The 16,400-nt window shown below is 39.5% G+C and overlaps 1 protein-coding gene across 4 annotated transcripts in view; it reads right to left on the reverse strand.

Annotated features, from left to right (window-relative positions):
- The window catches only part of LOC126336969 (hemocyte protein-glutamine gamma-glutamyltransferase-like), a 159,614-nt gene that overhangs the window by 11,259 nt on the left and 131,955 nt on the right, over nucleotides 1-16,400 (reverse strand). For all 4 annotated transcript variants that reach the window (XM_050001181.1, XM_050001180.1, XM_050001182.1 and 1 more), the window contains 5 exons: nucleotides 16,135-16,232; nucleotides 9,003-9,169; nucleotides 6,270-6,393; nucleotides 4,434-4,594; nucleotides 4,209-4,345 (listed from right to left, as the gene is read on the reverse strand). In XM_050001181.1, the coding sequence (XP_049857138.1) occupies nucleotides 4,209-4,345; nucleotides 4,434-4,594; nucleotides 6,270-6,393; nucleotides 9,003-9,169; nucleotides 16,135-16,232 (687 nt within the window). The remainder of the gene's footprint in view (nucleotides 1-4,208; nucleotides 4,346-4,433; nucleotides 4,595-6,269; nucleotides 6,394-9,002; nucleotides 9,170-16,134; nucleotides 16,233-16,400) is intronic.

The following is a 16,400-nucleotide window of genomic DNA, read 5'->3' on the forward strand; positions in this document are numbered from 1 at the left end:
GGAAGAAAATGGAAGCGTTTGAGATGGGACGTTGTAGAAGGGTGAATTGATAAGCTGGAGATTCTTCGCAGAGTCGGCGAGGAAAGAAATATATGGAAAATACTGGCACGAGAAGGGATAGGATGTTAGGAGATCAGGGAATAACTTCCATAGTATCAGAGGAAACTGTAGATGGTAAACACTGAAAGGGGAGACAGGAGTTGGAATATAGCCATCAAATAATTGAGGACATTGGTTGTAAGTGCTATTCTGAGATTTACGTAGAAATTGGCGCAGCAGTGGTAGTCGTGGTGGATCACAACAAAACACTCAGAAGACTGATGAAACCATAAAAATTAACTTGTGTAAGCTTCAAAATGCCATGATATTTACAAGGTTATCAGATTTTTCGAGTATCTCGGCAGAATAATTATGATGGCGTCTCTGCCAGACGCTAAAACGACACTCCACTTCGACAATCGCATCTGGCGAGATTCCCGATGATCGATAATTAAAGATATTATATGGAAAAAAGCGCAATCTTACCTACATACTCTCAGTTATCAGAAAAATGTACTGGCATAGAAGAGTATGGCAACGCTGAAAAAGCTAGTTTTAATTGTGTTGTTTTTAAAATGCCAAAACCAGTAAAAAATGTAGTCATGATTTAGTTTAACAATTCTACCCGTTTCGAGCATGGTTTTAATATATTGTTCTGTTAAGATTAATCTTAATGTCAAAATGTATGAGATTCTGTAGCATGCTACTGTGCTGTTTGACTGCTGTTATTCGTGATGTAGCTGTTGGCTAATGACTGAACGACGAGCAATTATTCTCTGTTGAAAACTCGTGTTTTTAATTATTTGTTTGATGTTCACACTTATCGCAGTTGTTGCGACAAGAGGCGCACTTTCACGTATGAACTTTGTTTGGAAAACTATTCTGGGTTGCTCTACAATACGTTTCACATCTACATGCAGTCAAATAATGACGAACATGGCTAACAAACAGCTATTGTTATGGACGTACGTTAACCTCATTTTCAGATATATATCTTATTGTTTATATTAAACTTCTTATGTGACCAAGATTTGACCGAAAGTAGTCGACCCAGCATATCACATTTTTAACACGTTAAGTTACTAGTAAAGATTTGGATAAGATATGGGAATAAAAAATAAAACCTATTTGGTTCGCAGAGCACTGAAATTAGAAGCTGATGCGAGGTTATACTCAGTACGTATAAACTATTACAACAACGGAAAAATATTTGTTTTACATGTGTAAGCACATGTATTACATAAATAAATATCTGAAATTCTGGAAACATTTAGCCTTGTGACTTTCATTGTGGAAGTGTGTAGAAAAGAACATCACTTACAAACAACATGAAATATAGATTAAAGGTAAAACATTAATGTATTTTTTTCCTGAGGTTTTTTGTGCAAACTTATTACACATAATTTCAAATAAAATTGGAATCTATTCAAAAGTAGGAATATTGCAGTTAGTTTCTCCACCAATCACAAACTTCATCCGCAATTTTTCAACCCATTAGTATTTCCTTTACAACGTCTTGAATTTGTTCACTAATCTATGTTTGCTGTCTTAAATTTCACATTGTCCAATTTTGAAACAATATTTAAGGACGACTTCTGTCTCAAATGACTTGATAACTTAAGCAGACCTGAATATGCATTTTCTCCTCAGATTGTTGGAACTACACATACAGTTACTAGTATTGGAGAAAACAATATCCAAACTTTGTGCTTTGCAGTGAAGAGCAGCACAATAAGCTTACTGGAAGACATCACGATTAAACTCTCAAGAAAACCATCTTGAGTTTTATTCTAGAAGAGTAAACAGAATCATGTAACATTAAATTTCCTAAATGACTTCTGAAATCTTCCTGTTTCATTTGAAAGAACATTATGTTTTTAACAGTTTCACTGCTTAGTGTATAATTCATTCATTTGTACTTCATCTTCACAATTATACCACTAATTGCCATTATTTTGATTGAAGAACGAACATTTATACCATTATTCATATGTGTATAACTTAGCACAGCCTCTTACACGATTATTTCTTATCCATTAACATAAATCATCATTTATTTGTTTATATAAAAATTAACTGAGTTTGTTTGTTGAAAAATCAACAGTAACATGAAATTTGTGTTTATTACATGTTTTATAATCACCTTCTTCACCTTAGCAACGGTATAGTATATTGTGCTCGTGTCATATACACGGCTTTTGAAATATACCTTTGTTGCATAAACATTTTGAAATAATCATTTTCGTTTTTCTTGTCACGTTGGTGCACTTGTGGTGATCTAAAAGCAGAATGTTACTTCTTACGTCTCTCTTAAGTGAATCGAATAGGTATGTTCATGTATATCAAAACATCTCTATAAGCTCACATAAATCCATTTCACGCATTTCTAGTACTTTTCTTCTATTTAAAATACATTTCCACATAATTATGATTAGTTCAAGAATCTTTCATCATAATTAATCTGACTTTCACCTCAACCAGTACTCTGAATATATGAAGTAATTAGTTTGTATCGTGGTTCGAATTCTATACTGAGGAGTATATTTCTCTATAATAGTTGATAGTGCTCATTCTGTGGCGGTAGGAAGAGAAGAGTATACCACATCCCACACCTATTACAGCATTATGATGACCAAATCACCGTTACGTCCGTTACAGTTTCAATGAAAACTATGCTACAGACAGTACGGCTATATTTGAGAGCACTGGAAATTATTTTTCACTTCCAATATTATGATTTTCGTTGCTGATAGCTCAATAATACGCTGGATTTCAAGTGGTTGAAGAAGGATTAATTTTTGACCCTATCGAACATAGTACACAGTCAAAAGAAATAAAATCATGTTGTCTCTTTAAATCATGTTCCTTTATTAGTTTATGATAATCCCTCGTGCTGAGAAATTTCTAGGCTTTGAAGTATATTTAAGGTAAATGCACTGTCTCATGAAAAGAATCCGAAGACTTTATTAGTGGACATTAGTATAGGGTATGTTCCCCCCCCCTACGCGTTCATGGCGGTTTTAAGTCTGTTGTGGACACTTAGCGTGAGGTGTACGATTGTCTGTGGACAAAAGACAGCCCAATCTTCCTCAAGAGCCAAAACCAGAAAAGATAGTGATGTTTCACGCTGGGGTCTGGGGAAGTCGACATTCCCAAAGGTGTTCCTTTGGATTCACGTCGGGACCATGGACAAGGAATGTCACTCTCTGTGAATCACTGCCTCACGTATGCTGCTTTATGGCGGTGCGTTGTCGTGCTGATACAAATTATCATTTTCTCCAAACAGTTCTTCTACTGTGTGCAGTACACAGTGCTGCAAACTGTTTTCATAGTGTTAGCGTTTCCCCTTAAGCGCAATACGGGGACCATACTATTGGTAATACACATGACGACAGGTAACATTCTCCTGGCGTTCGACAAGCCCAGTATTTCCATCGGACTGACAGAGGGTGCAAATAACTTGTTTACAGTCATGTACTATCCAGTGGTGTTGCTCTTTACGTCAACTCAAGAATCGTTTAGTATCAACTTCAGAAATATGTTGTTTATGCATATCTCCTCGACCAATGTACCCAATTCTTTTTAACTCCCTATGCACAGTCATAGTGATAGCTGAATTGCTGGTAACACTCTGGAACTCATGAACCCTTCCTCTGATTTCATGCGATTCTTACAACGACCCTCCGTCAGCATGTGTGGCCCGCCTGGTCTTGATTTACTTGTGGTTGTTCCTTCGGGTTTCCACTTCAGAGGCTCATCACAAACAGTCGACTTGGACAGCTTTAGAGGGGTTTAAATATCCCTGATAGATCTGTTACTCAGATGACATCCAATGACGAGTCCACGTTCTAAGCCACTGACTTGACCATTGTGCTGTTACTGTTTCTCTAATGACAGCATAGTACTCCTTTTATACTGGAGGGCTCGCCTGTGATGACATCTAGTGGTCGGTTCCGCACTACGCATAGATGTCAGTGTAAATTTGATCATATATTAAACTTTAGCTACATCACTGGCACTTTTTCTTCAGATTACGGATTCAAATTGGTATGTTCTGTGAGGTTAGTAACAAGTGAGCGAGATTTTAATAAAGTTCGTAATTTAAAAATATTCATCTACTAATAACTGTCCTGCTCGGCAACAGTACACCTGACATGTGTTGTGCTCACCTAAATGGGATGACCTTTGGTCGGTTGAGGCCTGGTCCCTCAATGGTGAAGGTGCAGTCGGTGAGCAGCCTGTTGAGTGGGTTCTGGAACGTGAACGTCGCCTGGCTGGTCTGGCCCACCTGGCAGCTGCCTCGGATCTGTAGTCACAGATACAAACGACTCATGTGGACTTGTCTTCACACTGCATCGCAGCGTTCTTAATGGATGACTTGGTGTCGGACTCACCTGTATGCTCAGTTTGGGGTTGATGAAGGGGAAGTCATCCTCCTCGCTCCAGGTCTGACGCGTCTCCTTCACACTGGCGATGGCGTATATCTTGACCAGATTGTGGTCCACGAGCTTGTCCAAGTACTCTTGAGGCATTATCTGGATACGAAGTATCTCACCTGCGGGAGAAGAGAAAATATACTTGTATGTTATTACAGTATTTACTCACCTAGTCTTAGAAGGTAAATGTATTTGTTCATATTTTCCATTTTGTAAGCGGAAAGCGTCTGTGAGATTTCCCTATGAAGTTTACATCAGTCAGTGTTCACAGATTTTTAATTTACTAGTTATAAAAATTTCAAATTTTCATTCATCATAAATAGCACATAATGTTTCTTGTCCTATGACTGCGTTAGAGTATGGCATGAGTGAACACTTGCTCAACGCTTCTAGTAGTAGCCTTGAGGTTATGTTGACTCATATCACACTCTAACGCAGCTATCGGCCACTACTGATAATCACTGAATAGTTGAAATCGGCATAGACAGCAAATAACAACTGTGTGAGCTTTATTATGTACTTCAATTCAAATAGTCAATAGTATGTCAAGAGTCAATATTCACTAGCTCAGTACGAGCAATTCTCGTAAATATACTTACAGTTTATTTGACAAGCATTTCGACTTGAACAGTTGTAGTTCATGCTCGCTAGTATTGTTATTGTCACAATGGGCAGCGTCATACTGGATTGTTCCCCATGAAAATCATCGAAAATTAGATGAATCGTCGTGTACAACAGTTGCTGCTTCTTACCATTGAAACGCTATTGTTAAGTTTAACTACCTGAGCCACTACCTTAATAACTCCTCGTTTTCACACATATCACTATTTAATAATCGTCTTGTCACCGCGTTTCCCCACATTACTCACCTCATATTTCATACTCATTTCTATTTAGCCGCGCGGGTTTACCCGAGCGGTCTTCGGCGCTGCAGTCACGGACTGTGCGGCTGGTCCCGGCGGAGCTTCGAGTCCTCCCTCGGGCATGGGTGTGTGTGTTTGTCCTTAGGATGATTTAGGTTAAGTAGTGTGTAAGCTTAGGGACTGATGACCTTAGCAGTTAAGTCCCATAAGATTTCACACACATTTGAACTTTTTTTTTTTATTTCGCCTGCCGCTAGTCCCCTAAATTCTGACTGCCTCCGCTCGAGACACTGAGAAGTAGGACGCTTCAGAATTAAGCACCCCGTCGGCACTGAGATCACTAAAGGCAGACCATGAACCGCAAGGTGACAAGACTGCATCAGGTACTCGACCTTTCTCTGACTGGTTAAACCGTCGTAGCATTAGTCAGAAGTGATTTGCGGGAACCGCACCATTAAAAAAAGGGGAAGAGACATATGACTGGGTGAATTCTTGAGACATAGCATGATTGCTAGAGAGATTTTGTAGGTAATTAAGGACTAAAGAAGTGGATATTTGCGGAAGAAAAAGGCTAGTTGAAGACTATACTTCATGGAATTCTAGGTTTTTGAATCAGGATAAATGACTTGATATATCAGTTTTACGTTGTCTGTCAGTTGACGTGAACAGCACGGATTCTAAGGTACTGGTGCGAAACGTCGAGATATGGGCTAGGCTGACCAATACAGTGTCACAATCAACCGGAGAGATGCAATGTACGAAAGGTCATAGTGTGTGGTTGGTTATCAAACATCGAAATGCTTGTTTATGTTAATGGAATGTGTAGGTAGGTTACTTCATGATGCTAATCGTTTCTTCATGCCTGCTTTCCTGACCAAGGACAATAAATGAACCATTGTAGAAGCTCTAGTGGAGTTTAGGGAACACTCACGCTGTCCGCCCTGTATGATGAACTCGCCGTTGGCGCGCTTCAGCCTGTGTGCGGTGGCTCCGGTGTAGAGCACGGAGCACGCGGACAGGATGGCCGTGATGGTGCGCTGCTCTTCTGCCTTGTTCTGCAACACACGGCGTGGAAAACAGCAATAGGCGAAAGCTCTGCGGAGATACTACTGTCACTACTTTGCCGATAAAAGGCTGCGCCGATGCGCGGATATGTCCTCAAGTATCCGGAATAAGAATTACTATATAGCTAAAAATTCAAGTACAGAGCCAATATTAAGACCTTCATTTATTTCCATTATTTGCTATCGACGAATGAGTGCATCAAGGGACACCACACGTCAGTTGTAAGCGTAGCTGAAAACTGGCACTCTACATGCATCTGTGGAATGTTTGCGAGGCCCAGGAGCTCTATAAGTCTATTTTCATCCTGATCTAGCGGCGAACACGTTGCCTGATAATACTGTCTGTATGTTGCTGAGACCAGACCTGTCATGCTGTCTGTGAAGCACCACATAGACGACGTGTCTGACTGTTGCCTATCTGCGATGTACGATTATCAAGTTGTCCATATTATCGGTTAATGTTCTGTACAGGATGCGGCACTTAGATCCGGACAAATGAAACATTTTTAAAAGCAAATTTATTAGAACAACATACAAATAAAAATGAAACTCCTTTTACAGATAAGTTGTGGTATCTTTCAAGAGTAAAATTACTCTACGTAACCCCCTTCAGCAGCGATAACCGCCTCCAATCTTGTCCTGAAGAGATCGCATGTACTCTTTAAAACACTGCTGTCCATGTTCGAGAATGCTGCTTCGATAGCGGTGCGCAGAGATGCGACATTAGGGTGCCTCTTTGACCATAACTTGTCGACGAGAGCCAGTTTTGGACTAAATGGCTAATATGAACCGGTGCACCGTCCAGTTGAAAGACATATTGTCTCCCCGAGGTCGCAGTTACCATCAACGGTTTCACGACATTCGTCAGAACTTGATGATAAACTACTTTTGTCACAGTTTCTCCCTTTTCAAGTAAACGTCGCCGTATGATATCACCCTCCCTGGACACAAGACCTAGGACGTGAACCCCAGACTTCCCGGAAGCACTGTATTTGGCCACAATATCGTAAACAGTTGATCTCGGGTACTCGAAAACTCAAACTATTTGTGTGGGCGAACAATAATCGTTGCTCCTCGGTAGGACTGCGCACTTGTCTGTAACATCTCGGCCATTTTGAGGTTCTGGCTGTTTACTAATTGCCTATGGTCCTCAGTTACGACCTCCGGCGGATCTACGATATGGCGGGAAATTCCTCTTGAAATTTGTCCGGATTTAGGCGCCGCACCCACCCTGTAGTGCTTGAATCATCAGCTACATTGAGCGTTGGAGATAGAGTTAGAAGAGTGCTTCACTAAGATGAAGATATGTCCATATTTCATATAAGCAAGGTGACTGTGTAATTGCAAGAAACCAAAAAGAAATCGACAATTTGTCAGAAGTTTGGCTACTGTATTGACGGCAAGGAGAAAATCAAAGATCTAATTGCTTGAATTACGTGTAAAATGTATATCTTCACAGCGTACGTAAAATGTGTTGTAACTAAAGTGTGAGGCTGATCAAATAGTGTAATTTGTTTTTTAACACTAACCCAAGAGTCAAAAATTTTCAAGTACCGGGTGATCAAAAAGTCAGTATAAATTTGAAAACTGAATAAATCACGGAATAATGTCGATAGAGAGGTACAAATTGACACACATGCTTGAAACGGCAAGGGGTTTTATTAGAAAAAAAATACAAACGTTCAAAAAATGTCCGACAGATGGCGCTTCATCTGATCAGAATAGCAATAAATAGCATAACAAATTAAAACAAAGCAAAGATGACGTTCTTTACAGGAAAAGCTCAATATGTCCACCATCATTCCTCAACAAAAGCTGTAGTCGAGGTATAATGTTCTAAACAGCAGTGTAAAGCATGTCCGGAGCTATGGTGAGGCACTGGCGTCGGATGTTGTCTTTTATCCCTAGACATGTAGGTCGATCACGATACATTAGCAATTTCAGGTAACCCCAAAGATAATAATCACACGGACTGAAGTCTGGGGACTTGGGAGGCCAAGCATGACGAAAGTGGCGGCTGAGCACACGATCATCACCAAACGACGCGCGCAAGAGATCTTTCACGCGTCTAGCAACATGGGTGCTTTTTTTGTTATAATAAAATCCCATGTCATTCGAAGCATGTGTGTCAATTTTTACCTCTCTATCTACATTATTCCGTGGTTTATTAAGTTTCCAAATTTATACTGACTTTTTGATCATCCGGCACCTCCAAATACTAAGCCGTCGCTGAAAAAAAGGTTTCGACAGTAACGACTTTTCTACCTTTTCATGAATTGGGGATGATATTGTTGAAACGGTACAGTTCCTAATTGATGCTAGAAGCAAGTACAGAGCTATAATTACTACTTCATCTAAAAAGTTGAGACCAAAATGGAAATCTTGCGTATTGCTCCTTCGTGCAGTTTGAGTGCAGTGAGAAGAGGGTTGCGGTCTCGTAAACTGACGTACGGCAAGGAGAGCGGTGTGCTGATCACATGCTCCTCTACATCTGCATCCAACGGTTGGTACCGTTGGACCTTCATGGCGTATTCGGGCGGAGTTTAGCTTAATCCTAGTTTTTTAGAGTAGAAGGTCGAGTGCAGTGGGTAGAGACTTACGTGTATGTGGACAGTGACGCTGAAAGCGTGGCCCAGCTGGACGTTCTCGATCTCGACTAGGTCGAAGGCGACGTCGTGGTTGTCGGTGGACGGCAGCTCGTAGTGGCAGCGCGCCATGGGCAGGAAGCGCGCCGCGTTCAGCACGGCCAGGCGCTCCTCGTGCGAACCTGCGGCACCGCGGTAGCAACCTCACATCAAATTCTCCACCAGCTGGTCTTTGAAATATCTACTTACAGTTGACATGAATGTGGAACTGCAGTAGTTAACGAACACTTAACGTTTGTGCAAGCCGCAACCCCCCAAAACAACGAAACGAATAAATCAAAACTCGTAGGACGTGCAGACACTATACTGGAAGTAAATGGTGAAGATCACATGGTATATGGCGTACACGCAAGCGTAGCACCGCCCTCGTTGCTTTTTATGTAAACATTGCTCTCAAACGAGGTGAAAATGTAAAAACAAGTGACAGTACACCTCGTGGCAGTATCGGATCGTAAGCCAAACTCGTGGTAGTTAACCGAAAAAAGAAGTTTCTGTTACAATGAAATTGCAGCTCATACGGAGCACGCTGCTAAAATAGTGATCCTTGTGTGACGTGGACAGAAGAGGATAGTGCGCAAGAAAGGGTGCGTCACGATGATTGTGACACTATCTTCAGTTTCGTGAAGGACCGACCATTTTCGTCTACAGTGCTGACTCAACAGTGGATTACCAAGACACGTGTGTACCCGCCAGGGTCGACTCCTCAGGTACTGGGCTGGTGGCACGCAAACCAGTGTTTCTGTTTCCATTGTCCAAAAACTACGTACTACAACCATACTTGAACACTTTTACTGGCATGCTAAGTGGCAAGGTTTAGTGTTTTCGGCCTATTTCCGCTTCAGTTTCTACGGTAGTGATTACCTCCAGGGTAAATGTCAAAATTTCTTTGCATTAAATACAATAAGGGTACGGAACGGCTTAGCCATGCCTAGAATATTTTTAAACATCTTTTATTATAACTATTTCTTTACATTTGTATGGTAACCGTGAGAACATTTATTGCTGAATGAAGACAATCTCTAGTCCTTCCCGCACTTTACGGTCTTCAGATGTAACGCACCCATGCTGTTCCTACAGCTTTCCTGATCTCACCTACCCACCTTTCACACTCTGTCTTATTTCTTGGAATCCACCAACGAACATCTATGGTCCATCTATTGCTCATTTTGCCGCCCACTTATGTTTCAGTTTCATTACGGTCACAATTACGTCTCTCACTCCAGTCCTTTCCCAAGCAACCTAGTTTTTGAATGTTTTCCGCATTTGAAGTCTACCTCTCACCGCCATAGTAGACACTGTAAAATTTCAGTTTTAGATGCATTGAAAGTTTCTTTCTTGGAACTCTTTAGTTTACCGAAAACACCATACCAGTTTTATTGTTTTGTTTATCTGTTTTCCTATGCATCCAGTTGTATTATTCAGCACATAGTAATAAACTCGTTAGCACATTTTTTCCTGATCTGGAAAATGAGCAAGACTAAATGTCTTAGTTGTAAGACTACTTTCTACTTCCCCGCGAATGCAACGCACAAAAAATAGGCTTCACAACACACTGGCGAAAACTTTCTGGTTATTATACACTATTATCAGAAAATCCCTTAAGATTACTTATTCCATTCGCCCGCACCTGCAAGTGTGAAAGTAGATCTTTGTCTACATTATCAATGACAAAAGAAAAACAAGAAATCCAATGGTCTTAGAGCATCAGGTACAATGTTCATCTACCATCATCAAACCGTTTAAAAAATGTACATACATATTCAGTACCAATCATCTCACTGATTCGTTATGAAAAAATGGAAAAAAACATGAAAAAATGAAAAAACACGTGAGGTTGGTTTGTTTGAATGTTGGCTAAATATTATTTATCGTCCGCCATTTTTCAAAAATATAAACTTCTGCAATTCTAAACTTTCATAAACTGCTGCAACGGCGGGAGCGAGTTCTGTCGAATAACCTCTGTAGAACGTCACAGATCTCTCATCCGCTGCCGCAGCCTTTCCACTGTTGAACGATTTTGATTTTTCGATTCCACGATACCGTTTGCAGTTCTGTAGTCCTAATATGTTATCTGTTATCCTGTACATAATCAATGATATAAAAAGTGTGTACATGGAAAATAAGGCAGTCGTAAGAAACATGCACAAAATTATAGTTGTAGTCCATTGTCAAAGCATGCTACTTAGTGCGTGGTGGAGCGTGGAGTGTGTGAAATGAGTTTCAACAGCATGAGGACAATAAGAAAGAAGAGAAATGTGCTTTAGAACAGACTGAGACCATAAACCAAGCAAAATATTATTCGTAATTCCAATAACAGGTTTAACAGGACCTGTCACACATGAATGTGAGTTGCTGAAGTTTCGAACTCATTTCACAGTCAATTCAAGTAATTCTGACAACACATATTTTCGCTGTTGCTATTTTCTTACAACGAAACGTAGGTCAAATTCTATCTCATGATCAAGCTCATCTGTATCACTTCACTGTACTACACTGCCGGAAAAAAATTTGTACTCTGGAATGACGATGTAGATTTCGATCCGGTGATGGGATATGCCACACAGGGAATAGCAGAAGTACTGATAAGTTTCACCGTCGTGCGCTAACAGATAGCGTAGTGGCACGAGAAGTAACCCGTGCGACTCGTCAGCTAACAAAGAGTTGAACAGGTCGGGCAGGCGTGGCATAACATATCGCAGGACGGTTTTCGCCATCTGTGCAATCGATTAGATACCACAGTTAGCACCTACATTGCCGCCCGAGGAGTCTACGTTATGTATATGTGGGTGTTTCAGCATGGATCGATACCGGGCATGTCAGAATCGCTTGTGCTACTGACCTGCAAATTTAATTATTTCACGTACCACATATCTACTGTTGCAACAATAAATCTTGAGTAAATTGGAAACCTCTAAAAGAGTGTACCAATTTTTTTGCTGACAGTGTATAAGATACAATACCGAATTAGGAATGAACGGCAGTGATAACCTACAACAGACCAAACCACCATTTACGGGAAAGATCAGTTGGGGAGAGTAATCGAAAATACAGAAATTGAATACGTAAAGCACAAGGGGTATAGCAGATAAGAAGAGTTGAAGAGATCAATCACAGGAAAATATGGTGGATGCAATAAAATCCGTCTGAAGACTGACAACTACAAAAATATCATATAGGTGTATTTCTTGAATTTTCAGTTCAAGTAGTACAGTTTAGGATTTTGATATTGAGGTCGGTGTGTATGCAGTCGAGATTGCGAAGTAGTGTGCTCACGTAAAATTATTTTGGTAGCTCGTAGTTATCTACTGTAGCAACAAGTGGATCCCACATCGAAAGCAAATATACCATAGGGTTTCCCTTTGTCATTACTGTGTGGTGCACTTTGGTTCCTTGCCCACATTTATGTGATTGTAAGCTGACTGTAAATTAGGATTTTGGGTGATGTGCTGCGTTACACTATTGTGAAATGCCTCGAAGAAAACTGTCTATTAACACAAAAATATCACTGGTTCAGAAAATATCGTCCTAACAAAACACAACTGGCTCTTAGTCAGACGGAGTATTGAGTGCTATCAACAGGGGACCGAAAGTTGATTCTGTATTTCTGTATTTCCAGAAGACTTTTTGACGCGGAAAGATTTAAGTGTTTACTTTCCCCACACGCTATTCGAGAGCTTAAAAGTCGATAAAGAGAAAGTGGTTCGATGAACACTAAATATATTCTGTAGAGAAATTATGTACATGAAGATGCAGACGCAGCCTGTGCCCAGCATCCTGGAGCCGCACGCGACACTCGGATCGCATTACGGACTCAACACAACACAAGGAGCGTCTTTGAGTACCGTTACCAGTCTCTGAACAAGGGCACTAGAGCAAAAACGGCCTGTCACAGAGGAGTTACTTCTACTACAGTCGCAACAAGATGAATATTAACCTACAAAGCAACACAGTAAAACGCAGTCAAGAAGTAACTGTTAAGAATCCTGCACACGTATACTGAAGGAATGTTCAGCTCTGGAGTTCTGATGGCAACCCACTTAAAGTGGAGGGTTCTAGTTCAATGTCACCGGACTATGTGCCATTGCCTTCGAATAACTCAAAACCTCTCCGCAGTGCCTTATAAGAAAACGACATATGAAAGTGTTGATGATGATATCTCCGTCAGACAGAGGAGGTAAGCCCAGCGACATCCCAACTTCCTCTCGAAGAGTAGGCAGTGTAATGCTTCTGCTATTCGTTCCTCCCCTTCCTCCAGGTGTATACTCATCTCCATCATCACATACGTAATATTACACACACTCAGCAAATATTGTAAGCATTAAATAGTAAAAATCACCAGTCGGCATTTTTATTATCTTTCCAAGACATTTGACTGCGTATATTATGTTACTCTCTTAACAAAAATTAAATTTTAATGGACTCGGTGGCTTGCTTTACGATTGGTTTGAATAACATAAAAAAAAAGCAGAATGCAAAAAGTTGTGCTGAGTAATTCAAAGGAGAGAAAATTTTATTGAATAATGAATTTATTGAATAATGAATCACGATGGTATTCTGCGAGATTCAACTCTGGGTCCACTGATTTTCCTTTTTTATGTGAATAACCTTCTTCTTACTATTTATCAAGCAGAATTGGTACTTTTTGCAGACGATACTCATGTTGCAATAAATCCCTTTAGACAGAAAATCAGCAGAATAAATTGTTAACTACGTTTTTCAAAGAATTATTAAGTGGTTCGCTGGAAATGGACTCTCTCTAAATTTTGAGGAAATACGCTGTCTTCAGATCTGTATAACATATAGTTATACCAACAAGTGATGTAACACTTGAACAGCACTCAATAAACTGAGGAGAATTCTACAAATTTTTGGGTGTACGTATTCCTGAAAAGGTGAACTGTGAGAATCATATAATTGAGTTTCTCAGACAGTTAATTCCGGCTACTTTTGCTCTTATATAACTGATAGTCTAGGAAACGAATCAACTTGCTGACATATTTTTAATATTTTCACTTAGTAATGTCTTGCGGATTAATATTCTGGAGCAATTTACTCCTCAGAAACGAAAGCGAGCAGTAACAACAATATGCGGTATTCACCCGTGGCCGGCATAGTAGGTATCTCTTCAAGGAGTCAGGCGTTTTAACAGTACCATCACAATACATATATTCGCTATTGAAATCCTTCATAAATAACCCATCACAGTTTGAGAAGGGTAGTAATGTCCATGGCTACAACACTAGAGGGGGAAAAAGACCTTTATTATCCATCATTAAAGCTGTCAGAGGCTCAGAAAACAGTTCAATATGCAGCAACGAAAACTTATGATTATTTACCCAATAATATACAATGCCTAACCTAGTAAAGCAAATTTCAGATCTGACCTAAAATCATTTCTTGTGGACAACTCCTTTCCCGTAAACGAATAGTTACTTAAAACTGGTATACTGGAAAAAAATCTAGTATAGCTGCATTTTAGGACTAAAAAATAACATGATCATTAGTATTAACACAAACCAGGTATACATTTAAATAAAAAAAAGTTGTTCAAACGATCTATTGAACATGTAACTAGCTACCGCAGAAGAATAGTTGCGGAGAGATAAAAGATACAGTTACTCTTCTTCTGTCCTGACACATGTTAGAAGGAAGGGACTGGAAATTAATAATCACTAAGACCTTGCTCGAGAGACAGAGGGAGTTGTCTCCCCTGATAATTAAGTACAGAACTATTAATACCGCTTTTCTTTTATTGTCAACGAAACGCGATCTTCTTTTTCTTTTTTCTGGTATACTCATAACAAACACACTTCCTTTTCTTGCACAACTTTCCGAGACGTCTTGTAAGCACAACAAGATATTTTCCATTACATTCATACTATAAAGTTTATGATAAGGAAACATTAAAAGCAGTTACTGAAAAACAGATGCATATCATCAGAAGAATTTCTTGAGTTATGAATGTTTTCACTTTGTCTGGCCTTGCACACGACGTTCACAGCTCTCGTATATTACAAAATTGAGCAATTACTATTGACAAATCTTTACATGTAACTGCTTTATACTTTCTTCTCTTTCTTAATAGTAGATCGCAGCAGTGACAAGAATACTGATTAATTTTCTAATGTCTCTATATCGCAGGATAGTAAAACTGACCTGTTTTGCTTTTGGTAAACTAAGTACTGTTTTTTAAAAGTGAAGATACTTATGTAACCAGTTCTTTTTTTATCACAAGTTTTCACTCATGTCAATGAAAAGTTTATTTTTAACGCAGAACGAATAAACATGGGAGTTGTTCAGTGCATAATGGAGAGACGCACGTTGGAAACTACTGGGAGATACAGGAAAACAAATAAATGGGCCACGGAACAGAATGAAATCGATGACGTCATTGTGATTTCAATAAAAATAAAATGTTGGTACACGGGAAGTAAAACCAGGTAAATGGAATTTAGATACAACAAATATGTTATTTTTGATTCAGAGAGATAAGGAAACCCCATGACAGCGACCTCATAGAAAATCTTCAAGAACACCATGGAAAGCTACAGCTGGAATCCGTAATGCATGGATAATTTTAGAGAAGACTTTTATACAGCTGTGGTTCCAAGCTTGTTCCTAAGAGAATAAAAAAATACTTACAAAAAAAGCCAACCTTGACTGGAATTTTAATATTTGTGTTTAGTCATTTGTGTTTAGTCATCATTAAAATATGAGATCTTATTTCATGAAGAATTCTGACGAGATAAAGAAAATGGAAGTAATTTTCAAAATCAGCGTCCTAAATTTATTCTGGAAAACCTATATTTGAGAAATTATCTGGCAAAAATTTTCAGAATGCACTTTTTTCAGTGTATCTAAATACAGTTATGAGTATCAGATTCTAAAATAAGGTTCGAAATCCCAATTAAAATTGTAGGAATTCTCGAACCACACTTTCGACATTCAGTCATGAAAATGCTGTCAAATCAGTGATACGATACACGACCACAAGTTGTCAAACAAACCAGTTCATGTTAACTGACAGACAATATATAATGGCTAGAGTATGGTATGGAAATAGTGGTTGTGAGTGCGACCTGTTTACCTTCAGGGTCCTTGTATTGACTCGTGATGTCCTCCAGATCCGTGTCGCCCTCGTCATCGTCTTTCTCTGCTCTTTTCGTCACAATGCGCTGTCCAACACTGCAAAACAGATATAATATAACACACACTGTAGAACAGATGTTACTTTAAGTTAAAGAAACCCTCAAGGAGCAATAGAGTAAATTAGCCACTTTTCGGAGACATGTTCACCTACTTTTGTATACTCACACAGAAACTACTGAGCGAATTTATATGAATGTCTCCTTA

Source organism: Schistocerca gregaria, chromosome 2 (assembly GCF_023897955.1).
Source record: "Schistocerca gregaria isolate iqSchGreg1 chromosome 2, iqSchGreg1.2, whole genome shotgun sequence".
NCBI lineage: Eukaryota > Metazoa > Arthropoda > Insecta > Orthoptera > Acrididae > Schistocerca > Schistocerca gregaria.